Source organism: Gobius niger (assembly GCF_951799975.1).
Source record: "Gobius niger genome assembly, chromosome: 21".
Taxonomy (NCBI): domain Eukaryota; kingdom Metazoa; phylum Chordata; class Actinopteri; order Gobiiformes; family Gobiidae; genus Gobius; species Gobius niger.
In genome coordinates, this window is record NC_136872.1 from 8,967,834 (window position 1) to 8,990,657 (window position 22,824).

Genomic DNA, 22,824 nt, shown 5'->3' on the forward strand with positions numbered 1-22,824 from the left:
CTCCACTAATTTTAGAATTGAGCTGAAACGTGACATGGCTTTTTATAAGAATAAAAGGCTTTGAAGTGAAATGAGTTGTAGCCAGTTTAATTTCAGTCATGTTTGACAGATAAATGCGTTTGCTTTTATTCTCATGATGGACAATTAGAAAAAGACTCTGGTGCATTCAATCTTTTTATTTAATACAATCTTTAAATAATAAGAATCTGTACATTTCAAAAGGAGGTCTAGGACCATTCATTCCCAAAAGTAATATTTCTTTATCAACAACAATACATTTGAAGTGCACCAAACATCAAAGTCGCAACAGTAATACTAAGCTCGACATTCCTCGGTTCATCAGCAGGATCAGTCAAATGTACATTTACATGCCCCTCATGTCAGTTCATACAGACGCAGGCACAGAGGCGCCCTCAGCCCAGCAGGGGGCGCCACACACCGGTCTCATCCAGAGAGACCGTAAAATGCATCAGAGATGATTTTTTTTCTTTTCTTTTTTGTGAAGCAGCCTCTGCACCAAATGTCTGGAAAGGAGGTGGGCTATTGCTGCGTTAAAAACTGTGCAAATTTAAAGAGACCCACTTCGTTTCCAGGGAAGAGCTTCAGAGCAGAGACTTCCACCTGGAGAGTCCATGTTTTGGTATTTAAGGTTAGCCTGGCCAGTCTCCCAAATCATACTCATTTATTTAAAACAAATAATCCAGTTCATCATCTTTTAAGCTCCATTTACTGAACAAATTAAATTTGAATGTTAAAAAGGCAATAAACTGTTTGAGGGGCAGCTTCAACATCAACGTTCATCTGGAATAATATAAAACTAATAATCTAGCCCTCTTCATTTTAAATAATCTACGACTCAGTGGAAGGGTACCAGACCCACATGACTTTGAGATGAGTGGATGGGTTTTGCTGGCCAGGCTTGTTAAATAGTACTAAACTGGTACCTTTGTATTTTTTGGTCTTTAAGGCAGGTCTAAGTTCGGGCCCCGGGCAGGGCGAGGCCTGGCTCCAGGCTGGAGGTGGTCACTGTTTGCGTAGGGGACGGGGGCAGGCCTTTGGGTCCGGGACACAGCAGCCCACGTGAAGCAGCTGTATCTCCGTTCAAGTTCTTGTAGGCGTTCCTCCTCTGTGGGGCACGGAGGCACACTGAGGGGAAGTGCAGTCCCGGCAGACAGCAGCCGGGGCATGATATGACCTCCTCCTGGTCCAGAGAGTGTCCACTGTCCGAGCCAAACGGGGACGCCACCCCCGGGTCACTGGGCGAGGAATGATACCCGTTATTGTTGTCCACAGTAGAGGGTGGGTCTGGAGACGTCCAGGCAATAGGACGTCCTGTGACCACGTTATTGTTCTCCAGGTGAGTGAGGGGGGGCAGACAGGGCGGCCCGTTGGAGATGGCAGACCCCCAGCCGTTTGAGAGAGGGGTGGAGGACTGGGACACGGGCGGAGTGAGCTTAGAGTATGACGAGGGAGTGCTGTCCCGTGTGTCTGGAGAGTTAGAACAGTCCATGAGCTCCACCACTTTCTCCTGTGAGAGCTCCAGGGACAGGGGCTCCACCGTAAGGGGCAGCCCAGAGTCTCCTGCCGCTGTCCCGCTGTCGTCTCTGTCCTTCTCCCCCAAGAGCCTGTCCTCCTCACCCACACCGTTAACCTCCTCACCGTCCTCCTCCGGGCTTAGGACAGTTCTTGGGGCTGAGGTGAGATGGGGGGGTGGGGTACAGGGCAGAGAATGGCAACGCCTGTGTCTCCGAGGCGGCTCACTGTCCTCTGGCACCCCCATCCCGTCACAGGCGTCCGGCTGAGGGGGCAGCGTGAAAGTCAGAGAGATAACCGACTTACTGGGTGTGTCGAATAGCTTGATCTTGCCCCCTTTCAGGTCCTCTCTTTGGGAGAAGGGGTTGACCCGAGCCGGCGGCGTGAGGATGACGCAAGGGGGCGTGTCTGGGGGGTGGAGCATGTCCGACTTACTGCGGGACAGGCGAGGGTCCGACGCGAAGCCGTGGGAACGCCGGCGTAGAGGACTCGCTGGAGGCGAGGACGCTGAAATCAGAAAATAATAAAGTTGTTGTTCTAAAGCGGTGACATTATTCAAATTTGCTTATGTAACTTCCAGCTGCAAAATCAATCTGGCAGATTTGGGGACAAGTGTGCATTTCAAAGACTGTCCCACCATCTGCGATTATGACATCAAATTCTCTAAGTCGCACCTTTAACTGCGGTCTGTTCCGTGTGTTGCCTCTTTTCCAGCTCCACCACGATTTGTGAAAAGGACGGACGCAACTTCGCACTCATCTTAAAAGATCAACAAAACATTGCATTATGTCACGGAAATTCGGAACAAGTGCATCGGATGAATGTGCTGGAGCAGGTGTTGTGGTCAGCGTCTTACGTTACAGCAGGTGATGGCCAGATCCAGGAAGTCACGAGGGCAGTCTCCGACCATGTGCTGGAACAGCTCCACGTCCAGACCGAAATCCTGCACCGGAGGAACCAGAGAGGATTGGAAAATAGCTCTGTCCTCTGTGTTACATTCACTGCATGACACGTTATAAGCCAAAACACAGTTTCCTATACCCCCCAAATACCCACTAAAGTGGCTCCGCGTACCCCAGTTTGGAACCCACCGGTAACAGCACATCTTCTACATTGCTCTATTTAAATAGACCATCGTTTTCCAGTGGAACAGGGTACGTACCGCGGCGCGGGGCAGCATGTCCGGGTCGGCCTGTATCCTCCCGATGATCTCACAAAGGATGATGCCGTACGCAAACACATCCGCCTGCAAACGAAAAAATTCACGGTCAGACGGAGAAAAAGCACCTTTGAAGAACTTGTACAAACATACTAAAATCTCACACTTCCTTTTCCCCCTGTAGTACAGTTTAGATCAAGTGTTTGTAAACTCAGGCTGTAGACTAAACTTTGGGGGCGCTCTGGTGGACCATCGGTATCATTGCTTTCTCTCGGGACAGAGCTTCTAATTGAGTAATATTATTCTTTATCTGTACTTCAGTAAAAAAAGAAAATAGTTACTTGTTTCACAGTGAGTAAATCTTTGAGTTGCAAAGGCTTCATGTTGATGTATATAATAGATGTAGTTTGTGCTTCATGTACTTTATTCCTCAGAAAAGATTTTCTTATTTAAAAAAAAAAAGTCTGGCATTTCCTTTGGAAATACTAGGATAGGATTTTTACAGCAATTTATCTTTCATTTCTCATAATTTATGTTACTATTAAATTGCACATCAGACTTTTCTACTCAAACAGTTCAGTACTCGCAGTACTCAACTACCATTTCCCCAGGTACTTTTTACCCATACTAGCGTAAATATTTGGTCCCTACTTTTAACTTCAACTTGAGTAAAATTATTTCAGAATTACTTGAGTACTTTTTTTAAGCTTAAATTCTGAATGAAGGCAGTGCGATGTAAAGGAGGAAAGATGAGGCTGCAAAGTGGAAGCAGCGGCGTCAGTGCTGCTGGCTACACACCGCGCACAACTGTTGCGCACGTGCAATATGACAGCCTTGTTTGGACCAGGCGGAACATCGGGCCCTAAATATGTCCCAATATATTCCACATCCACCCATTTCTTCAGTCAGTAGTAGCATGTTGTGAGCCTAGATTTATGCTGCATTCCAGACAACTTTCCAGACAACAACCTTAGATGGTTTCAGTAAGTGAAACAAAACAGCTAATGCTACAACAGTTAGCTAATAAGACGGTAGCAAAATATCACTCAATCTTTATAAAGCAGCATTATATGTTTGGACCAGATGGACCCATATCCATCCCAATGTTTGTTTTCACTTTAACTCTCCTGGAAGGGTGCATCCTGTGGGAACGTTCACAACATTGCTTTTATGACAATGTATCCATAAATGCAACAGTGCATTCAAATGTTTTCCTGAACCATCGATAAACCAATGTGCCTGTGCAGACAAAGTGAGATCGCCAACTCAGATTAAAATACTTTGCAAGTATGTAGAAGAAAACCTTCAAATGTAGCTCCAAGTTATTATGCAACCACATTCCTCGTGGTATCTCATTCATCAAGCAGTTATTACTTTATACCACTGGACCATCCCACACTGTATTTAATTTATTACCCCCTGTGCTGGACCTTGAACCCTGCACAGACCATGGCTGAGCTGAAGACAGAGATCCATCAGTACCTTCTCATTATAGACCTCTCCTCTCAGCACCTCTGGGGCCATCCAGTAGGGGGAGCCCACCACAGCCAGGGGCTCCTGGTCTTCCTCATCACTGCAGGGGGAAAATAACACATTAAACTTGAAGTGCATAGAGTCTTGTACTTATTTTGTTTACATTTCGTTATTGAAATGACAGCAGGTCCTTGTGGGACATGCACCTCTCTGATCTTAGCTGCGTCACTGTACTACAATATGGCTGCGACAGACATCCCCCCACAAACTCTGGCACAAACTGCCAGCAGCAGCTCTCTCTCCGGTCGAGTCTCATGAGCCTCGTTGTTTTTGCCTGCACTTTCTTTGTGCAGAAGAAGCCACAGGGTTTTCAGTTGTGCCGATGTGTTGATACAGTTGCACAATTTTCACAGAATTAAAAAGGAAGCGCATGTACACAGACACACACACATACACGCGCACACACACACACACACACACACTGCTGGCAGATACTTCCTGAGTGCTATTTCCATCTGCTTCTGTGGCTACAAAGAGGCAGAAATACAACCCGAGCCAGGAATGAGCCAGCTCCCATTGTAAACAACATTGACAGACATTATAGAATTATCAGTGCATCTCCATACGTGTTCTAAAATGAGTGATTGCAGATATAATAAGCAGCTAAGCGGAGGAGGAACACTAGAATACCTTGACCTTATTTGGTGTGCTTTTCCCTAACCTTCCATCCCCCTGTCCCAGCCAAGAGCATTGTGGTCGCACTCCAACCCAAACACGTATTAGAAAGCCCTGTCAACATGAGCGCCCTGTTAACACTCTGAGGCTGAATGCAGTGGTAATATTAAAGTACACATGCCCTCGAGTTTGATAAATGCCTTTCACACGCTGCTATTCAAGCCCAAGCCGGAGCAAACAGAGGCTTGTCTGATAGCTGCAGGTATGTCCTGAGTACACACAGAAGCTGCAGGAGGCCGGCACTCAGGACAAGTAACTGTTGAGTCCAAGCATCATTTTATGAGTCATAGAAGTCAGTCATAGGCAAAGGCACCACTTTAAGGCTAAATGCTGTACGTAAAAAAAGGGGGCAAACTGTTTTTTTTCTTTCTTTAAAATAACCGAAGATGCTAAAAGTTTTATGAATTGAAAATAATACTCTCATTTCAGTCGCGGCTTGTTAAACTATGATTATGGCGAGTCCTGAGTCCGTACCAGTTGAAAACCACTGATCCATAATAATTGCATTCAATCTGTGACTGGTCTTGGCACAACAAAATCATTTAGGCATCGGATTCAGAGTTATTTTGTGAGTCAAAAGTCAAAACCAGTATATGCCAAAAAAATATTGTATCGCGATATTAGGTGATGCAAAATTGGTACACTGTATACTCATGTGTGTACTGTGCTCGAAGTGTATGTGCTATAAACGGTGCACTTGGGTGTCGGGGGACTGCGCTCATCATCAGTTCAAATTAGACCATGACCACGTTGCTGTAAATCGACCCAAAATCCCTCCCCTGGAAATCCACGACACAGCAGCACACTTGTGTAAACACTGCAAGGGTCGACGGTCTCTGGACGGGGGCAGGGGGAGGCCCAGCTAATGGGCTGTGTGGAGAGCGCTTGTCGGACGGTCGGACATAATTACCCGCGCATAATACGGATATGTGTTCACGCACAACCGATGTGTTTGTGACGCAGCCAGTGTGAAATTAAAGTCCACGGCTCACAGTGGAGCGCGACAAGAGGCAGAGGTCAAGATGGCAGACCGCCGGCTCAAAATGAAAACGATTTTTTGGCGACTTCTTTAAACCTTCTTTAGATATAATTTAGATATAATTTGAGCTGTGGGTCTTTTGCTGCGTGCTGAATTTGAATAGAGAAATTCTTCGCCACAGGGGATTATAAAGCATTTTGTCTTCAAAAGGGCAAGTATTTATGACGGGGCTGTAAATGCCACTCTCACTGTGACTGTTCTAGGCATGTTGATTATTGCTTTACTGGTCATCACTGGTCAGTTTTCCCGCTTTAAAATTTAGCATTGAGATTTAGAGGCTGGTCTACTTCTTTCTTCTTTTAATTTATTTGTGCTCTATTTGCGGTGTAAGCAAATATATCATTTGCAATAGTAGTTTGATCAAAATAAATCCCGTTTATTATGTTTCTCACTCAAATTAGATGGATAAAGTCAGTGTTCATATACATACAAGCAAAGTGTTTCCCACTGGTGCCAACTCAGGCTTACTGCTCTGACAGGAGTCAATAAAACAAGTCCCAATCATTAAATAAAGGATATGTTATTTAATACAGGAACAGTCTCAGTTAGCACATTACATTTCACTAGTTCTTAGGTCACCACATTTAAACGCGACACAAGCCAACGGGAATCCAACACTCCAATTCAAACTGAACGTTTTGCTCATGGAAGAAATCCATCTTGGAAAATGACACGTCAGGGATCGCTGCATCGCTGCCTGGTCATTTACGGTCAGCTCTGAATTGATGGTGGTGACTTTAATATCCACATAAATGTCAGTGCGAAACAAACGCGCAGCTTGAGACCCAGGATGTGACACAGCGACACCCAGAGCGGATCCCGACGCACGTCACGGCGGCTCGCATTAAACATTGATTCGTGAGTCCGGCTCTGCTTCTAACCCGGTTTCACATTAATGATGGTTCCACTGATGCGGAGGAAAGGCTGCACAGTTTGGAAACAAGAGGACATGGGACGTAGAGGGGAAGTGAAAGCAGGAGCGCCGCCTTATCTAATCACGGAGCGTTGATGGAGGGCTTTGACGAGGCGACCGAGGCACTGACCTGTAATCTGGAATCTTCTCTGCCAGGCCGAAGTCTGCCACCACGCCAGTGCACACGCTGCCCTCCCAGCGCACCAGGCAGTTCTGCGGAGAGGAAAAGCGCTGAAGTTTTGCAAAAATCAACCAACAACCAAAAGAAAGTGCCAAAGAATGCGCGGCCCTAGATTATGATTTACACACTTCCGCATTCCTTCCTGTCCGCCCCACACTGGACAAACACTGAACTCACCTCTGGTTGGGAAACACTTCTCTCTTTACCGACTGATCAACAATAAACAAGGGACATTTCTAATTAGACAAGCTTGTGACTGTCTTTCAAAGGACTGCACGCTCATTAGCTTGACAGCGGGATAACTCTACATACTAGATTTACACATGGCAATTGATTACAGAGCCTCTCCATAGAGTAAACATTGTGTCCCCAGTGTCTAACAGCTGGGTGTCCTCCTACAAGGCACTGCAGGCTTTCAGTTCACAGACAATGACTGTTAAACTAGTGTTCAGGCCACTTTGAGCTCCACGTTTACTGCAGTAACATCTGGGCGAGGACTTCAGTCTCACAGGGGCTGCAGAACTTCGGCCCAGGGCTCGCAAATTAAAGTGCAGATTGTGTACGGTAAATATCCCCATGAAGGCTCCACGGAGACCGGTTTGGGACAGGTGCACCGTAAGATTTATTGAGTGAGAGGAGTTTGGAGCCAAGAGGAGTTGCTGTAACATCATCCTTTTTGTATCTCTATATCTATAAGAGTCTGAAACGACGATGCAGCCATATATACTTCTTTTTTTGACAAATGATACTGTATTTTTCACTATGGGAAATGTTAGTCTATATGATAAGTAGATTAAAGAGGGGGTATTATGCTATTTTCAGGTATTTGGTAAGAATCTCAAAAACAATATTTACCACTATCTTACACAGCTGAAACAAACAATCCAGTAGATTCCTATACCACCACCCCCTCCTCCTGCTGCTCCCCTAGGCCGTGTGGCTGTAGTGAGGCTATGGCGAGTGTTTTAACTTTGCGATGAAAGGATGAAGCTCAGCAAGAGATTGAGAAGTGAGGGAAGCATTTCCTGGATAGATAGGACATACGTTTCAAAGATTGCTCAAAGATACACAAGTGTTTTTGAAGAGATAAACAACATTGTCACATAGTAAAAAGCTCTACACAAGTCCATTATGCTTAGCACTACCCTTAGGAAATAAATCACAGATGAACAAGAGGCTCTTGTTCAGTAACGCAAAGAACTTAAATGTTGTGCAGTATAACGGACACACCTCTTTAAAGCCTCTCCTTTACTTATGACATGTGTAAAAGTTGCAGTTTTGTTCATCTCTCGGTCTGTGTTTGCCAGAAAACCTGCTGTAGTGTCTGTGAGAGTCTAACTGGAGAACAGAGAGGGGTGTGGCGGTGGCGGTCACCTTGGAGGTGAGGTCCCGGTGGAAGATCCCTTTGCTGTGCAGATACTGCAGGCCTCGGGCGATGTCCAGGGCCAGGCTGAGGCGCACGCCCCACGAGAGGTACACGTCACTGGCCAGCAGCTGCTCCAGGTTCCCCCCGTTTATGTACTGTAATGGTCACACATTTACTATTTACATGGCACGATAAGACTCAGACTAGAACGTATGCATGCCTTTATAACAGGCTAAGGCACCATTTATAAGAATGTGCGTACAACAGAAACCTAACTTCACTTTTTTTTGGTAACAATTTAAGCAATTTATTTCAAAAGCGTTACCAGTAATCTCTGTGGTGAGGGTTACAATACATATTCATGTAGTAATCACTGGCCTTATGACATTGACCTCAGTAGATGTTAAAATGTACTTCACCATTTCAGATGACTAGTGACAACATCCCAGTGAAGGAAATGTGAAGTGCTGCAGGTGATGTGAAATATCCCTTACCTCTGTGAGCGCGTGGAGCTGGCCCTCATGGACACAGACTCCGATAAACCTGCAAGACACAACACTAATAAACAACAGGAAGGAAGTGCTTTTCTGTAAATGTGTTCCAACATGGGAAAACATCCGTGAGACAGTCTCAACAACAGGCTGTACCTGAGGCAGAAGTGGCCAACGCTCCACATGCATTATTTTAGTATTTCATAACCTCTGGTGGACATTGTGAAAGCAATGAATGAAGTGATTATATTAGATTTTGATAAGTACAAAAAGTGTTGTAATCATGACTACATCGTATGGCATCATTTCCTGTGGAGCCTCTAGAGAAATGTGAGACAGGTTGGGAAGAATTAGGCTAATATTAATGTGTACAATCGTTCAACGTTTTCCCTTGATTTGAGAAAATTAATGAAAACATTTGATCTGGCAAGACTTTTACACTAAAGTTAAGAAAAAAAACTATCCAATCAGGGGCAAATGTACATATTCCCTGAAAACGTCTCAGTAATTCCTCGATTCATGGTTTATGTCCCGATGTACCTGAGGATGTTGGGGTGGGACAGGCGGTTCATCAGCTGCACCTCCTTGAGCATGTTGGCCTTGTTGCAGGGCAGGATGTTCATCTTCAGAGCCATGACCTGTCCAGACACGCGGTGCTGCACCTGGAGAACAACATCCCATTGGGTTCAGTGTTTGTTTGAAAACACTAAAGTAATTTATTGCAAACGCTCATTATTGGTTTTGGATACCACTTATAACCATGACGACATCACTGCCAAAACAAATCGCCTACTTCTCTTTTTAATAACAAAAAACAGACCAATTAGGAAATGATTAGGAAAGCCCCGTCTGACTCAACCTTGCCTAAAAAATAGCTTTTGGTACAATCACATGTCCAACAGATAAACAGTGACTAATAACACCAATAATGAAATGGTCTGGATATTTTGAAACATTTTTTAATTTGTTTCGGCTGCTATGGAGATGACACCGTCTGGTATGGTTACCGTGGAGACCAGACAGGCTTCCCTCCGGCGGCGGCACATTTGCCTGCGACGTGGTTGGACTTTAGTGCAAATGGATGAGGGGCAGATGAGCCTGGGACACGCCACTGAGAGGTGTTGGTGGAAGTGTTTTCTCTGGGATATCAGAGCTTGTGCAGTCGACTCATTTGTAAATGTACTGTAAATATGATCCTCTACAACCAAACCTGCACAGTAAACACATTCACCAGTTGCCAGTACGTACTCTGAAAGGAAAAGAGTAATCACTTACAAGTCATTTTTTCCTGATACTGTGCTTTCCAGTCTGTCAATGCTCTCCTTAATAAATCTACGTTGTCTTTAGGTCGACATGCTTTAGGGCTGAGTCAATGATTGGCCTAAGTGGTCAATTTACGGCTCTGGGCCAGATCAATGGCAAGGCCTTCCTCCATTATAGCCCATTTCATTAGCATGGATTTGGAGTTTTTGCTTCTGTCTCGCTGCTAAATCATTTACCACTTAGTTAAAGTATTTTGAGAGTCAGTGCGAGTTGAAAAGGCCAAGTTATTTTTTGTCATTTGACTCCAGTTAATGTTAGCAGGTGAAAGGGCACAGCGGAGGTTATGTTGTGACTTCATTAGTGGACGAGCAATGAAAGACAAGCGCCAAGAGTGGGACAGCGGAGAGAAGCTATGGTCATAAAGCTTATTAGGAAGGGACTAGAGGGGAGTAAGTAATGCTATTAGCGCTCGCTAAGGAGCCAGTCAATGAAGAGTCAGTCTGCAGTACGCCAACGCCACACGTCTGCAGACAGAACTATGCTTAACTATGCTCTGGAGTTAAATGCATTAGGCAAGTATTTAATTTTATCCTTTAAATTATTGTGTGTGCATTCATTTAAAAGATAAAGGAGAAAAAACCCTCCCGCTGGCAACAGGGGAAATTAACTGTGCTAAAAAGGTACAAGCCATGTTCTGATAACGCCAAGCCAATATAACAATAAGGACATTACTGTGCACAAATATTTTTTCACATGACGTCTCTAGAGCTCCAGGTACAACTCCAGCGGTCGACCTCAGACTAACGACAGTCAGACTCACAGCACCAGCAGCTGTTTACTGCTGAGGCTGCAGCTCTCCCTGGTCATAAGTGCAGCTTATCGCACATGTTCATGCACAGAGATCACTTGTAAACAAACTTCAGTCATTAATAATCAATTAGAAGTGTTAGGCAAAGGTCTGAAGTCCCCAAAAGGATGCTTTGTTTCCAAATGAGAATAGTGCTTAGTTTTGAGATTAAACTACCTTCCACTCCATATTTCCCAGATGCTTCTACACTGCCTGACCTCCCAAAAAGCCACCTCTGAAAAAGTCAAACTCACAGATCCAGATGGCAACATTTCTTTTGACCAGTCAGTGTGATGTACCCATGAACGTTTCACTGAATAAATCATTGCACATCAATCAAGATCAACATTGTACGTCACTTTATCGACTATCACTGAAACGTCAACAGCCGCACCTCTTACTCCACGACTCTGAAATATACAAATGCCTGCAGCGCGTCCACAGACACACCCTTCTCCTTCAGCCGCGACTCGGAGTGCCCCAGTCAGCAGCGCCAAAGCTCCTCTCCGCCCGACATGCTCAGCGCTCTCTGTCATTAGAGAGAATAGAGAGGGTTTTGGAGAGAGACCGCATGAACAGCTACATGCGCCGCAGTGGGCCAGAGCCAACATCGCTCCAGGATCACTCCGGATCTCATGAATACTTCCAAGAACCCACGGCAGACTGGTGGGGTTTACATGCAAGATTAGGCTGTGGTCACACTCGACTAGATAACATTACAAAGAATATGCAGTGTGGACTTACTGAATTCTTCGACAAAGCCCAACCAATAAACTCCCCTTTGCCTGGTGTTTGGCCAAGCAAAGCAGAATAAATGTCCTCTTCAGGCATAACAGGACGGCTGCACGATGGGCAGAGGTGGTCAGCACTGAACTCTGTTTAAGTTTTGAGAATCTGTACTTTACTTGTCTTTTTGTTGGCAACTTTTTACTTCTGCATTTGAAAGATAATCTACATTCCTAAAAAGGCTCCAAATAAATAGTAAAAAGCAGCATCATAATTTGTCCCATTTAAAATCCAGATAAAGCATGCTGCCAAACAGTAGGTGGCGCTGTATATGATGAATGCCACTAACTAAAAGAAGGTGGTTTGTCCCCGTCGTGTTGCCGTACAAAGGTTGAATTTTGAGGCGAAAGTTACTCTAAACACTTATTTAAACTGAATTGTACTTTCTACTTGGAATATTTAAAGCAGTACTAAGTAACTCGTTTCCCTCTGGGGGTAATACAAGTGTTAATGGGATGATTGGGGGGGTCTTTGCTCTCCTCCTGGTGTCTCTGGCCAGAAAACTACAATTGCTTCGACCCAGAGGCCCCAATACACACTAATGGAATCACGAAGAAGAAGCTAACAGGCTAACGGGCAAAGCTAACTGAGGGCTAGCGCCACTTTAACAATATTTACAGCCAAGTTTGAGTGAAATAAATTGTAATAATTTTCAGTTTTAGTCAACATTTTCCAAACTTATGGTGCTTTAATGTTCTTAAATATCATTGCATCGCTACAGCGTCTTCTCTGCCAGTCTAGTTGGGAGCTCAGGGTTTTTGACAAATTCATAATCTGCGGGTTTTCTGTTGAAGACCCTTTCAATTATACACTATTGTAGAAAAAGTGGGGACGCTTCAGTCTGCCCCGTGGTGCTTTGAAGTGTCAGGGGCTCAGTGGAACGCCCTGAGGGGCTCTCAACCTGCACTTTTTCAAGAGGGAATGAGGTGCTCCTGTGGAAGAAGCGGGGGATTAAACGGGGCCTTGGGGCTTGAGGAGTACGGAACGCTGTGTGAGAGGCAATGAGACGGCTTTACCCCATCACTGACAGGCTGGGGCTTAAAAATGAGAATGAAACTGAAACCATTTTTTACATATTAAGGCAGAACAGCTACAGTTTCGCACAGGTTTTAACCTGAGCAAAACTGAATCAAAAAGTGAGGGGTATGTATTTATTTAGGGGTAAGAGAAGACATCTAGAGGCTCTAACGTCTGTGTCCGGTAAACACAATAAAAAAGAAATTAGCAGTGCTTCAGAATGCTCCACGAGGCACTTTTAACAACAGGATGCATCAATCAAAATCACAGCAGACGGATACATGGATGATTAATGGTCTGGAGCCAATACTTTGATAGTGATTCATGAAAGCTGCGAGGTTAAGGCACGCGCTACTGTAAATGGCAAGACATTCGGCACGTTCTTTTCTGGACCGTCTGATAGTTGGGTTAGTAAATACACATGCAAAAACAAGGCCATTTGTTTACTTCCTTGGACAGCAGCCACCTCAAGGTTTAGCTGCTCTGCCCTAGAAACTTATCATAACACAGCAAACCGCAAAGAAACCTGGCCTTGAAAAACAGTGTTGTTGTGAAACTATTGCCCAACACTTCTCCATTTTTAATCCAAAAAGATTTGAAGCAATAACTGACAGGAAGGTCACATGATCAGCTTTCAGCGCACAGGGCATGAGCAAAACTAAATGCTTTCGACGGGCTTATGGCAGGTCCCAACTAGAGCAGAGAAAAGTGTAGGATATGCAAAAAAAGAAAAAAAAGAGCCTTCAAGTCTGCACTGGTACAGCTCTGTCCAAGACTAACACAACATGTGTGTTTATAACCAACAATGGTAGTAATCACAAGTTGTTTCAGTCTGGTAACTTACTGATGGAGATGATTCATCTGTGCATGAATGAAGCACCCAGAATAGTTCTGCGCCGCTGGCACTTGTGTCCAAATAGGTGTGTCCACCTGCAGGGTGGGCTGCACAATTATGGAAAAATATCAAATTACAGTTTGGTTTTCTGCCTGAAAAACATTGCGCAAGTGATTAAATTAGTAGGGCTGGGACAGAATATCGTATCGTAATACCATGTGCTGCAACACCAAGTATCGATACTTCATCAAGTGTTCATCAATACTTTCAATACTTGTGTTAGAGGCTTTTTTTTTTATTTCACTCCTTTGTTACACAGCACTTTGTTACATTTTGTGTTAATGCACTTTTCATTCTTAACACTTCAAAAAATGTCAATTGTCATTTGATTGATAAACTTTGGACACATGACTCTTTACCCTTTAAAACAAAATGTATTTAACCAGGAAGTCCCTTGAGCTAAATCTCTTTTCTGAGGGACACCTGGCCATGTATAAAACAAGTACATGTATTTCAAGATACACATATTGCTTATCATGATTACTTACTGTATCGCAATAAGTATCGGATCGGCCCCAGAGTATCGTGACATGTATCAGATCGTGACAAAAGTGATCGTCTCAGCTTTAGTGATTAGATAACGACAGCGTTAGAGAGCTGATCATTTCCAATAGAGACAAACTATTTTAGCGACGTCAGAGACATTATAATACATTTAAAAAGTGCAGCCATGGCGATTTGCAAATTACGACCATTCAAATGTGATAAACTGAGCAGCCGGAAAGCAAACACCACAGCGGGAGCCAGGGGAAATGTCCCTTTTCTAGGTTTAACTTAATGCCATAAGACTCGCGCTGCATCAACTTTATTGATCGCTCTGTTAATTGCACCAGTTGCTTGAAAAAGTTGAATCCATATCTTTTGCATGCATTTATTAATTTGTGCATTAGCTGGTATTCAATGCCTCACGCAACAGTAAAAGATAGAACAGAAGTGTTTTTTGCGGCGTTGTGGGGAAAGCCATTTCCTGGACTTTCCCCTGTCGCCTGCAGCTGACACACAAACACTGACAGCATTGGCCCCTCTGCGTCAGCTTCAAATCCCCCTTTATCCCGGCGCTCTGCTCCTGCCTATTATCATATCAGGAGATTTGAGGGAGTCCCACACACAGCTCATCAGTGGCAGCTAATCACAGCCTGTGCCATAATGACTATGATGATGTGTTTGTGACTATACTCCAGACCTCCCACTCTCTACAGTCACAGGTCTGAGATGCAGTCAAAACAAACTTTCTCTTTGTGCTCACAGCCGTAAACAAACGTCTGCCACTGACTCCAACGCTGGATGAAGCAACAGGACAATGGCACATCAATAACATTCAACTACTAAAGGGAACAAGCCGGTCGAAACGGGCCCTGTCCAGATCATTGTTGAGCCAAAACGATGTCCGAAGAGCATGCGGTGGCTGATACTAGTCGGGACAGGCCACTGGTCTGGCTCAGATATCACATGTGTACTATCCTCCTAATATCCCTCTTCCTTTGTCACTTAGGCTAAAAAAATATATTTATTTTATCAAAGTTTCTTCATAAAGTAGAAACTTTGATTAATACGTTGATTAATACCAACGTTTTATTTGATTCATTGGGGGTGTGATAGTAATAAAAATGTTATCGACTAGAATCCCAGACAGAAGCATTCACGTTCCTAATTGGCAGAGAGATCAGTTTGTGCACGTACAGAGTAGACGAGAAGCAGGGAGCCAATAAAACGACAGCTTTAAATGTTACAGAACAAATAATAGTTTGCAGTCGCCGCCAGTGTTGAGTGATGGGGCCATTAGTTTTGATGGAGAGACTTTATAGCCGCTCATGTTCCCAGTGCGGAGGAGGCCCGAGAGCAGTGTTGCACAAGGAGCTGCCGGGGCAAGAAACTACAGACGGGAACTTTTTCTTTTGAAGCAAATAAAGGGCAGATGAAAAACAGCACCTGAAGGATTTGTCCCGACACGTGCGCTCCTTCCTTTTCTCGCCTCTCGCTTTGGGCTTTCACGCTGCACAATTGCACACCGCTTTCAGAGAGCCTCCATTGATCTGCGTGAGGCTCAAACACATGGCGGGAGTCCAGAGTCCTTTTAGTGGGACGTCCATTTCAAAGCCCTCTTGTCCGCCACAGACATTTGTGTGGCTGTTCAACTCGGGAGGGAAAAACACCCTGGTCTGAGCTCTCGGGCTTCATCTTTGCATAGGACCAGGGCACAGAGACAATCGGCCAGTTAGTAAACCTTTAGATATGACTGATAGCCGCGATGAGAGTTTTGCATTTATATAGCCAAGTCGATCGAACGCCAAGAGGTGGATTGAGTGGCCCCGGCTGTAAACACAGTGACATTTGCATGCTCACCAAACATTCAAAGGGCACAGCTGAAGGAGTGGCCACAAGAGCTCAACTACTCAGCATCATTCAGCATCTTCCAGAAGAGGTCTCCAACCTGTCGCTCAGGAGCGATCTTTACCTCTTCTCCTCATGGGTCAAATTAGGATGACTAGCCAAGTTGTTGACATCGAGAAACAACTGCCATGTCTCAAGTCGCAATTATAGATGTTCTCGCACTAAATTACTGAGTTGTGAACCCACTGATCTGCAAACATTGGGAAAAATGAAAGTAAATTTATTTTCTTTTAATTTGGTGAAATATTGTCTTGGCGACGAACTATCCAAGGAGAACTCCGCCAAAGTTCATTAGTTACTCAATGAAGCATCCTCAAACCACAAGATGCTCTATGTAATTTCTATATAGCTTAAATGACTCATGGGAGGGAAAAAAGGTAGAAGAGTCCCCTGGTCTATGTATATATGGCACTATATAGATTTATATTGCACTAAATCTTAAGAAATTAATTGCACTATGTAGCATTTTGATATATTTACTGCATCTGTCTATCCACTTGATGCATTAGGCGGAGACATTTCATCCAGTGCATCTGGCATTTAGGACAAACACGCCGAATAATTTATCACCAACAGCGGCTGCCTCCGAGAAATCCCGTGTGATGGTGTGATGCAAAGGTCACTGCTGGTGCCCTCCTCTGAGAGCCATCTCCCACACCATCAGCCATGGCCCTAATGAGGCGCTTGCTGGACTTAGGCTGCACACAAGCCACCAGCGCCATAACAAAAGCGACGTGGTCCGAGTTTGACGCAGGGGCTAGTGTTACCGACATGAGTGCCAGCGCTACCTGTCCACAGCAGATCCGCTTACACCCAAAAAGACAAACAGCGTCTAGCTTACACAACACCGGGGTCAATGCAAACACGTGGGGGGCCACCGGGCGAGCCTTTCACTTACATAACGCCACAATATGGTCATAGGCCAGAACGTCACCAACTTAACGGAGAGGGGATGCAGGGGTTTCCACGGAAACGGCGTATTTGGTTTGTGAGAGGAAGTGCGGCTCGTGTTACAGAGCGGCTCGATACGGGTCAGACGACTTGAAATGCTCGGACAGTGTAAGAGAAGCAGGAACTATGCAACTACGTCACTAAATGGACAAGCACCTAATCCGAGTACAATACGTCTCAATTGGCGCTCATCTGCAGCACATCCTGGGTTCAGAATATTCAAAGCGTCAGTCCTGACCCCTGGCTCGAATGGTTTAAAAGAAGGAGTTTGTCTTCATTTCTCACAGACATGTTGTCACAAGGGACACGGCCTGAGCATGTTTGGAGGTTATCCGCTCAAACTGTGGCCAACAGTCAGTCCCCATCCTCTTCCCAGGAGGACAAATATCTGCACCCGTACACAACTCTGCAGACATTGGAAGACCGCGGTGGTCAGAAGGGAAAATGAATTAATATGTGAAGTTTCAATGTGCAAAGAACAAACAGCACTATCAAGAGGAGAGAGAAGCATGATGCAAATTAGCGCTGGAGTCCTATCCTCCCTAATACTCAATTATTTACTTGTATTTCAGCTGCGGCCAAAAGGAGGTTTTGCACAAAGCCTTAGACACACAACTTCAACAGTCAATTAGTTAGAGAAGTTTACGAATTACAATGTGGATAAGGACACATCAAGTATAATAGTAGTTCACAGGTGTTGATGTTGATGCTTCTGAACTCGTTTAAAATGTGTGCAGAGACCAAAGTGTTTTTGGCCAGACGGCTTTATTCGGCCGTGCAGGTCAGAGTGAAAGGGGCCGAAGAGCGGGGAGAGACATTCAGCAAATTGATGGAGCGACGCTGAGGCTTGAGCAAAGTTTAGTGTACATGTCAGCTTTACTACTACGACCACGAAAGCACCGTTTTTCCTTCTCAAAAGAACACAGCGTTCAAACAAATAACACATTTCATAACTCAACTCAACTCTGGGACATCATCTGCACACTCACTATATGTCGAGGCCCAACATCTGAATGGCTAACCCTAAAAGAATGGGCCAAAGTTAGTGAACAACTCCCTCAGGGTCAGCGGTGTTAATAAGTTCAGTCTCTCCAAATGAAAAGTCAGCCCAACCTTGGTAACCATGGTGACCTGCAGCCCACCTCACATGCAGGGGCTTTGGGGGTGTGTGTGTCTCACCTTGAAGACCTCGGAGAAGAAGCCCGCTCCGATCTTCTCACAGGTGAAGTCGTCGATGCGGGCCAGGGTGGACACGGCGCTGCGCAGGGCCCGGTACGAGGACGGCCTGATGCGGTGCGGCCCGTGGACACTGTGGATGAGGGGTTCATCCCCAGCCTCCTCGGTCCTGTCCACCTCCGTCTCCATCTCCGACGGCCCGGGTGGAGTCAGGGGACAGGCGGGGACACGCTTTACAATCCAGTCCGGCTGATGTTTACGTTTCCCATGTCCGCTCCGAGGCCGGAAGCTCCCTGGAAACCAAACGTGAACAAAGCTAGTAATCCCGGGGAGCCTCGTCTAGCAGTGGCGCATGCTGCCTCATGGCTCGCTGTTCGAACTGCGCAGCCCGTCTCAGTGTTGGCACGCACTCCTGCCTCCTGCGCGGGGCTCGGCCGGGACACCTCTCCGCTCTGCTCTCCACCAATGGGATGTCCAGAGTGGCGCTGCAGCCTGGGAGCTAGAGCCAGGAGAGAGCAGACAGAAGAGGGGGCGGGAACAGTGTCAAAAGTGTCAAGCATAAGGCGCGCGAGGAGGCCAAGCTGACACTGACATCCTCCACAAGCACAAAGTCTTCATGAAGATGAGAGCCAGGCTTCAACTCGGACAATGTTCAAGCTAAAGTTTTTAGTCATGCACAATGACAACTGAAAGTATTTATCTGCACTCTGTACTTTTACAGGAAGTACTTAATACGTTTTTATATTGATGTTTTATATGTTGATTTGACTTCTTGTAATTGTCCGTAGCTGTGAAGCACTTAATACCATGTGTATGAATTCTGTCTCTACAAATAAACTTGCCTCAAGGAACACTGGGCTGAGGCTGGGCACTGGGCAGACGTAGATTAAAAATGCATTCCACTAATGCAAAGACTAATCATTATCATAAATTCACCACAATTCAAAAACAGTAACAAAAAACATATGTATACATTTTGGTATGGTAATAATAATGCCCAAAACTGTGCAGCTTTCATATGATGTAGACCAGACTAGAAGTCATGTTTGGAGGGCATAGTTTCAAATATTCGTCACTACACCCATAATAACAGATATAATGACGACCTTGACGCTCTCAGAGTGAGAAAGATGAAAACGGGGCGTTTGAAGAGTAGGCGAGGTGCAGAGATGAAGCTGCTACATAAATCTAGAGGACGGGGACAGTTAGAACGAGGTGTTTGTCTTATCTGCTGTGCCGTGATAACACATGAACACAGTCCCGTATCACCAGTACAATGCACTTTGCACACACACACACGGACACACACACAGCTGATCCGATCATTAGGACTGTATTCACGGCTGTAACGCTCCACAGCTCCGTGCACCTCCTACCACTGCGGCTCGTGAATAATGGATGCCAAACTGAGCTGGAGTTTGAGCTCGTCTGTCACTGAGCCACACGCGCCTGTGATACCAGAGTGAAAATGCTGACGCACAGCTGCAGCAGCGTGAGCGACTAGCGTGGCTCCGGGGAGCGTGTCTCTGCCGGTCTCTGCCGGTCTCTGCCCGTGTGGCGGACTCACCTGCTCGTGCTTCGTCACGGGAGCTCCACGCGCGCCGGTGCTCCGCTGTGCTGTGACGCAGCGGCCGTGTCCGCTTCTGCGGGACTGTGTTGGATGAATAGATGCCCGGTCTGCTCTGCCCTGCTCGCTTTCCTGCGTGTGAGCTCAGGAGGAAGACGAGCGCTCACTTTCGAAGCGGTTTTATGGAAGCGACGTAGTGGGGCGTGTCCTCACGTGATCTCTGCCAAATCCACCTGAGGGGGCGCGCGAGCTGACCCACTTCTCACCCATCAATCACAAGCGAGTCCCCACATGAAAGATATTTCACATTGTACTTGTGAATGACACAGGTTTGTGTCTGGGACACCAGAGCACATATGAAACACCTAAACTAAAATAGAATACATAAAAAAAAGAAAAACTAAAATTCACAAAAAGATAAACAGGTCACATTTCGACCACAATATCTGTGTTCATTATGCCTGCTGTTCATCATCATTCATAATAGGCTTTTATATAACATTACTGTTGTTACTGACAACACTCTCATAGGGTGTGGGAAAAGGACACTCAGCAGATTATCATTGTACCCAATAATTGCTCCATGTTTAGTGATTAAGATAATTAGAGCAGATCTTTGTTCTTAAGCTCTATTAAGCTTTTGAAATCACCCTTGGATTAGTTTTGTTCACTTCTTAAGAACTTTACTCTACCTTAAATCTACTTTTGTGTGTATATCGTGCCACTGTAGAGAACATGGTTTCTCGCTCTTCACAGCTTCTAGTGAGAATGTGTCCAGCAGCCGCAGGACACTGGGGAGTCATAAAAAAGTGTGTCTTACATCTCACACCTTCCAGAGACATGCCCAGGCCTCGATAAGCGACTCCACAGCTTCACTGGACATTATCTCAGATCATAACAAGCTCCATGTATTATTGAACAATACCATGACTTATTCATGAGGCTTTTTCTTCTTTTTTTAAACCAGGAGCAACAAATGAAGCGGCCAGTGAAAACACATCAATGTGAAGAATAGTTGCACAAATCAAGGGTGAACAAAGAATTGAACACTTACCTTGATACAGTGCACATCCTGGTGCGGCCCTCCCCCTTTAGGACTCATCTGTGGGTGCTAACGACCCCCATGTCCAGAACCGGAGCGTGACTGTATAGGGGAAAATGGATTATGTGTGTAATTGGTTTCCATAGCCGACCAGCTGTTTCATAGGTCCACTCTGCACAGTCCCACGAGGTGCTGCGAGGTGGGGTGATGGGGCGGCTCAGGGGACACCTCTTCAGCCTCTCATTAGAGATAAAAGTGTCCCATATGAGGCATCCATGAGACGGCCTTATGAAAGATTCTTGTCACGAGAGAAGCAAAGGCACTAGGTTTAGATTGATGAACAGGGAGATTTCATGGCAACAATGCTTAAGAAGTGGTCAACAACATAGAGAGTATAGAGTATTTGTGAAAGTAATGAAATGGACTGCTCATCCCTCCCCCCCCCCCGGGTCTCAGGAGCCAAAGTGAAGACTCCCAAAGCGGATCAGCGCCTCCCTCCGATGGGACATACAAACTAAATTACCTTTTGTGCCGGCCGCCTCGGAGATCTTGTTAGCCAAATAAAAAAGAACAACAACTACACGGTGGAAAGTGGAACGGGTGGATGTCGATGAGGAGATAAGAGTTCATGCGGTGGGTCCCATGACGAGAGGAAGAGGGATGGAAGTGGATCATGCATCGCCCACAGCCTTCCTCAGTCATATACGTCCGCCCTGTGTCTGAGCCCGTGGTCCCGAGTGAACAAAGGCACCTGTAAAGCACGACACGGCACATGTTAGAGCTACTGTATCTCGATATCAAAGGGAAAAACATGTACTGTGCGTGGTTTTTGGAATACTAACTTGCCTAAATGGGAGAACACTGTAGTCAAATGTTTTCTAGCACATAAGCCCTATCCCTATGCTGGACAGGCTGAACCACCCCTCAAAAGTCCCATAAGTTTACACTATGTAAAGCTTATATTTCAGCTACAGTCATGGATCACAGACATGGGCGTACACAGTATAAGCCGAGATGGTCCTAAGCCCCATGCAAACATTTGAGCACCATCCTTTGTGCTTCTTCCTGCTTCTCCCTCTTGTCCCTACATGTCTGTCCCTCTCCCGCCGCATCAGCCCAGCCTATAGGTGTCAGCTTACAGGTGAGGAATGGTCTGCTCAGCTTCCACAGGCTGGGAGCGGTTGCCTTTAATTCACCCACACGCTCTTTATAGTGGCAGTTGTTTCCTGAAGCGGAAACGGGCTCCTGCAAAGCAAATGTAAACAGAGCAGAGAGGTCAAAAGCCAACACCAGTGCAGGACTCAAGAGCATGTGAAGACTGGCTGAGTGTGCTGTGGTGAAGGAGCACTTCTACATCAAGGCTGAAATGTGCAGGCTGTAAAAGACCTAAGGCTGTCTGTGCAGTAAAGCTTAGTAATCTGATTTTTTTTCTGGAGATACTTGGTTTGGTTATGTCTACACTTTTTCAACAGCATGCCTACAATACAGTCACACCTCCAGCATGCCACGGGCTGAATGGTGATTACAAAGTGAATAGAAGCCCTTGGTTTATAACAGGCTCAGAGTGGATGAATAAAGGAGACTCCAGCCCAGAGCATAAAGGATGAGAGTGTGGCTGCAGCAGCAGGCTGACAGGAGGATCTAACCCACTGACCTGCATTGCAGAGGCGTTTTTTTCCCTTACTGAGTGCGTGTTCTGTTTACTGAGCGAGAGGCGGCCAGTTCCTCTCGGATGCTGCCCTCTGCTGGTTGTCCTCTGCTACTGCATGGTTACTCTTCTCTCCAATAACGAGTGCTTTAAACTCGAGTTAACGTGGATTCGTCTATAGCTACCAAAACAATGACATATACTTACTTTGACCACCGGATGCTGTTGTTTGTTCCTCTGTCACAATATTTCGCTAATGCCCTGCTGTGATGTTTGAAAAGAGAAATGTATGATATATGTAGAAAAAAATTATATTATTCTATTTTATTTAGCCTAATAATTAGAAATTTC

At 45.5% G+C, this 22,824-nt stretch overlaps 1 protein-coding gene across 1 annotated transcript; it reads right to left on the reverse strand.

The window, feature by feature from the left end:
* Positions 1-198: 198 nt before the first annotated feature.
* tesk1b (testis associated actin remodelling kinase 1b) lies at positions 199-19,995 on the reverse strand. Its single transcript, XM_079579723.1, has 11 exons — positions 19,784-19,995; positions 18,220-18,715; positions 9,431-9,552; positions 8,894-8,942; positions 8,408-8,554; positions 6,983-7,065; positions 4,175-4,265; positions 2,696-2,779; positions 2,390-2,476; positions 2,208-2,292; positions 199-2,070 (listed from the first exon to the last, which is right to left on the reverse strand). The coding sequence occupies exons 2-11, from the start codon at positions 18,403-18,405 to the stop codon at positions 974-976; spliced, it is 2,031 nt and encodes a 676-aa protein (XP_079435849.1). The 5' UTR covers positions 18,406-18,715; positions 19,784-19,995; the 3' UTR covers positions 199-973.
* Between the last annotated feature and the right edge of the window lie 2,829 nt (positions 19,996-22,824).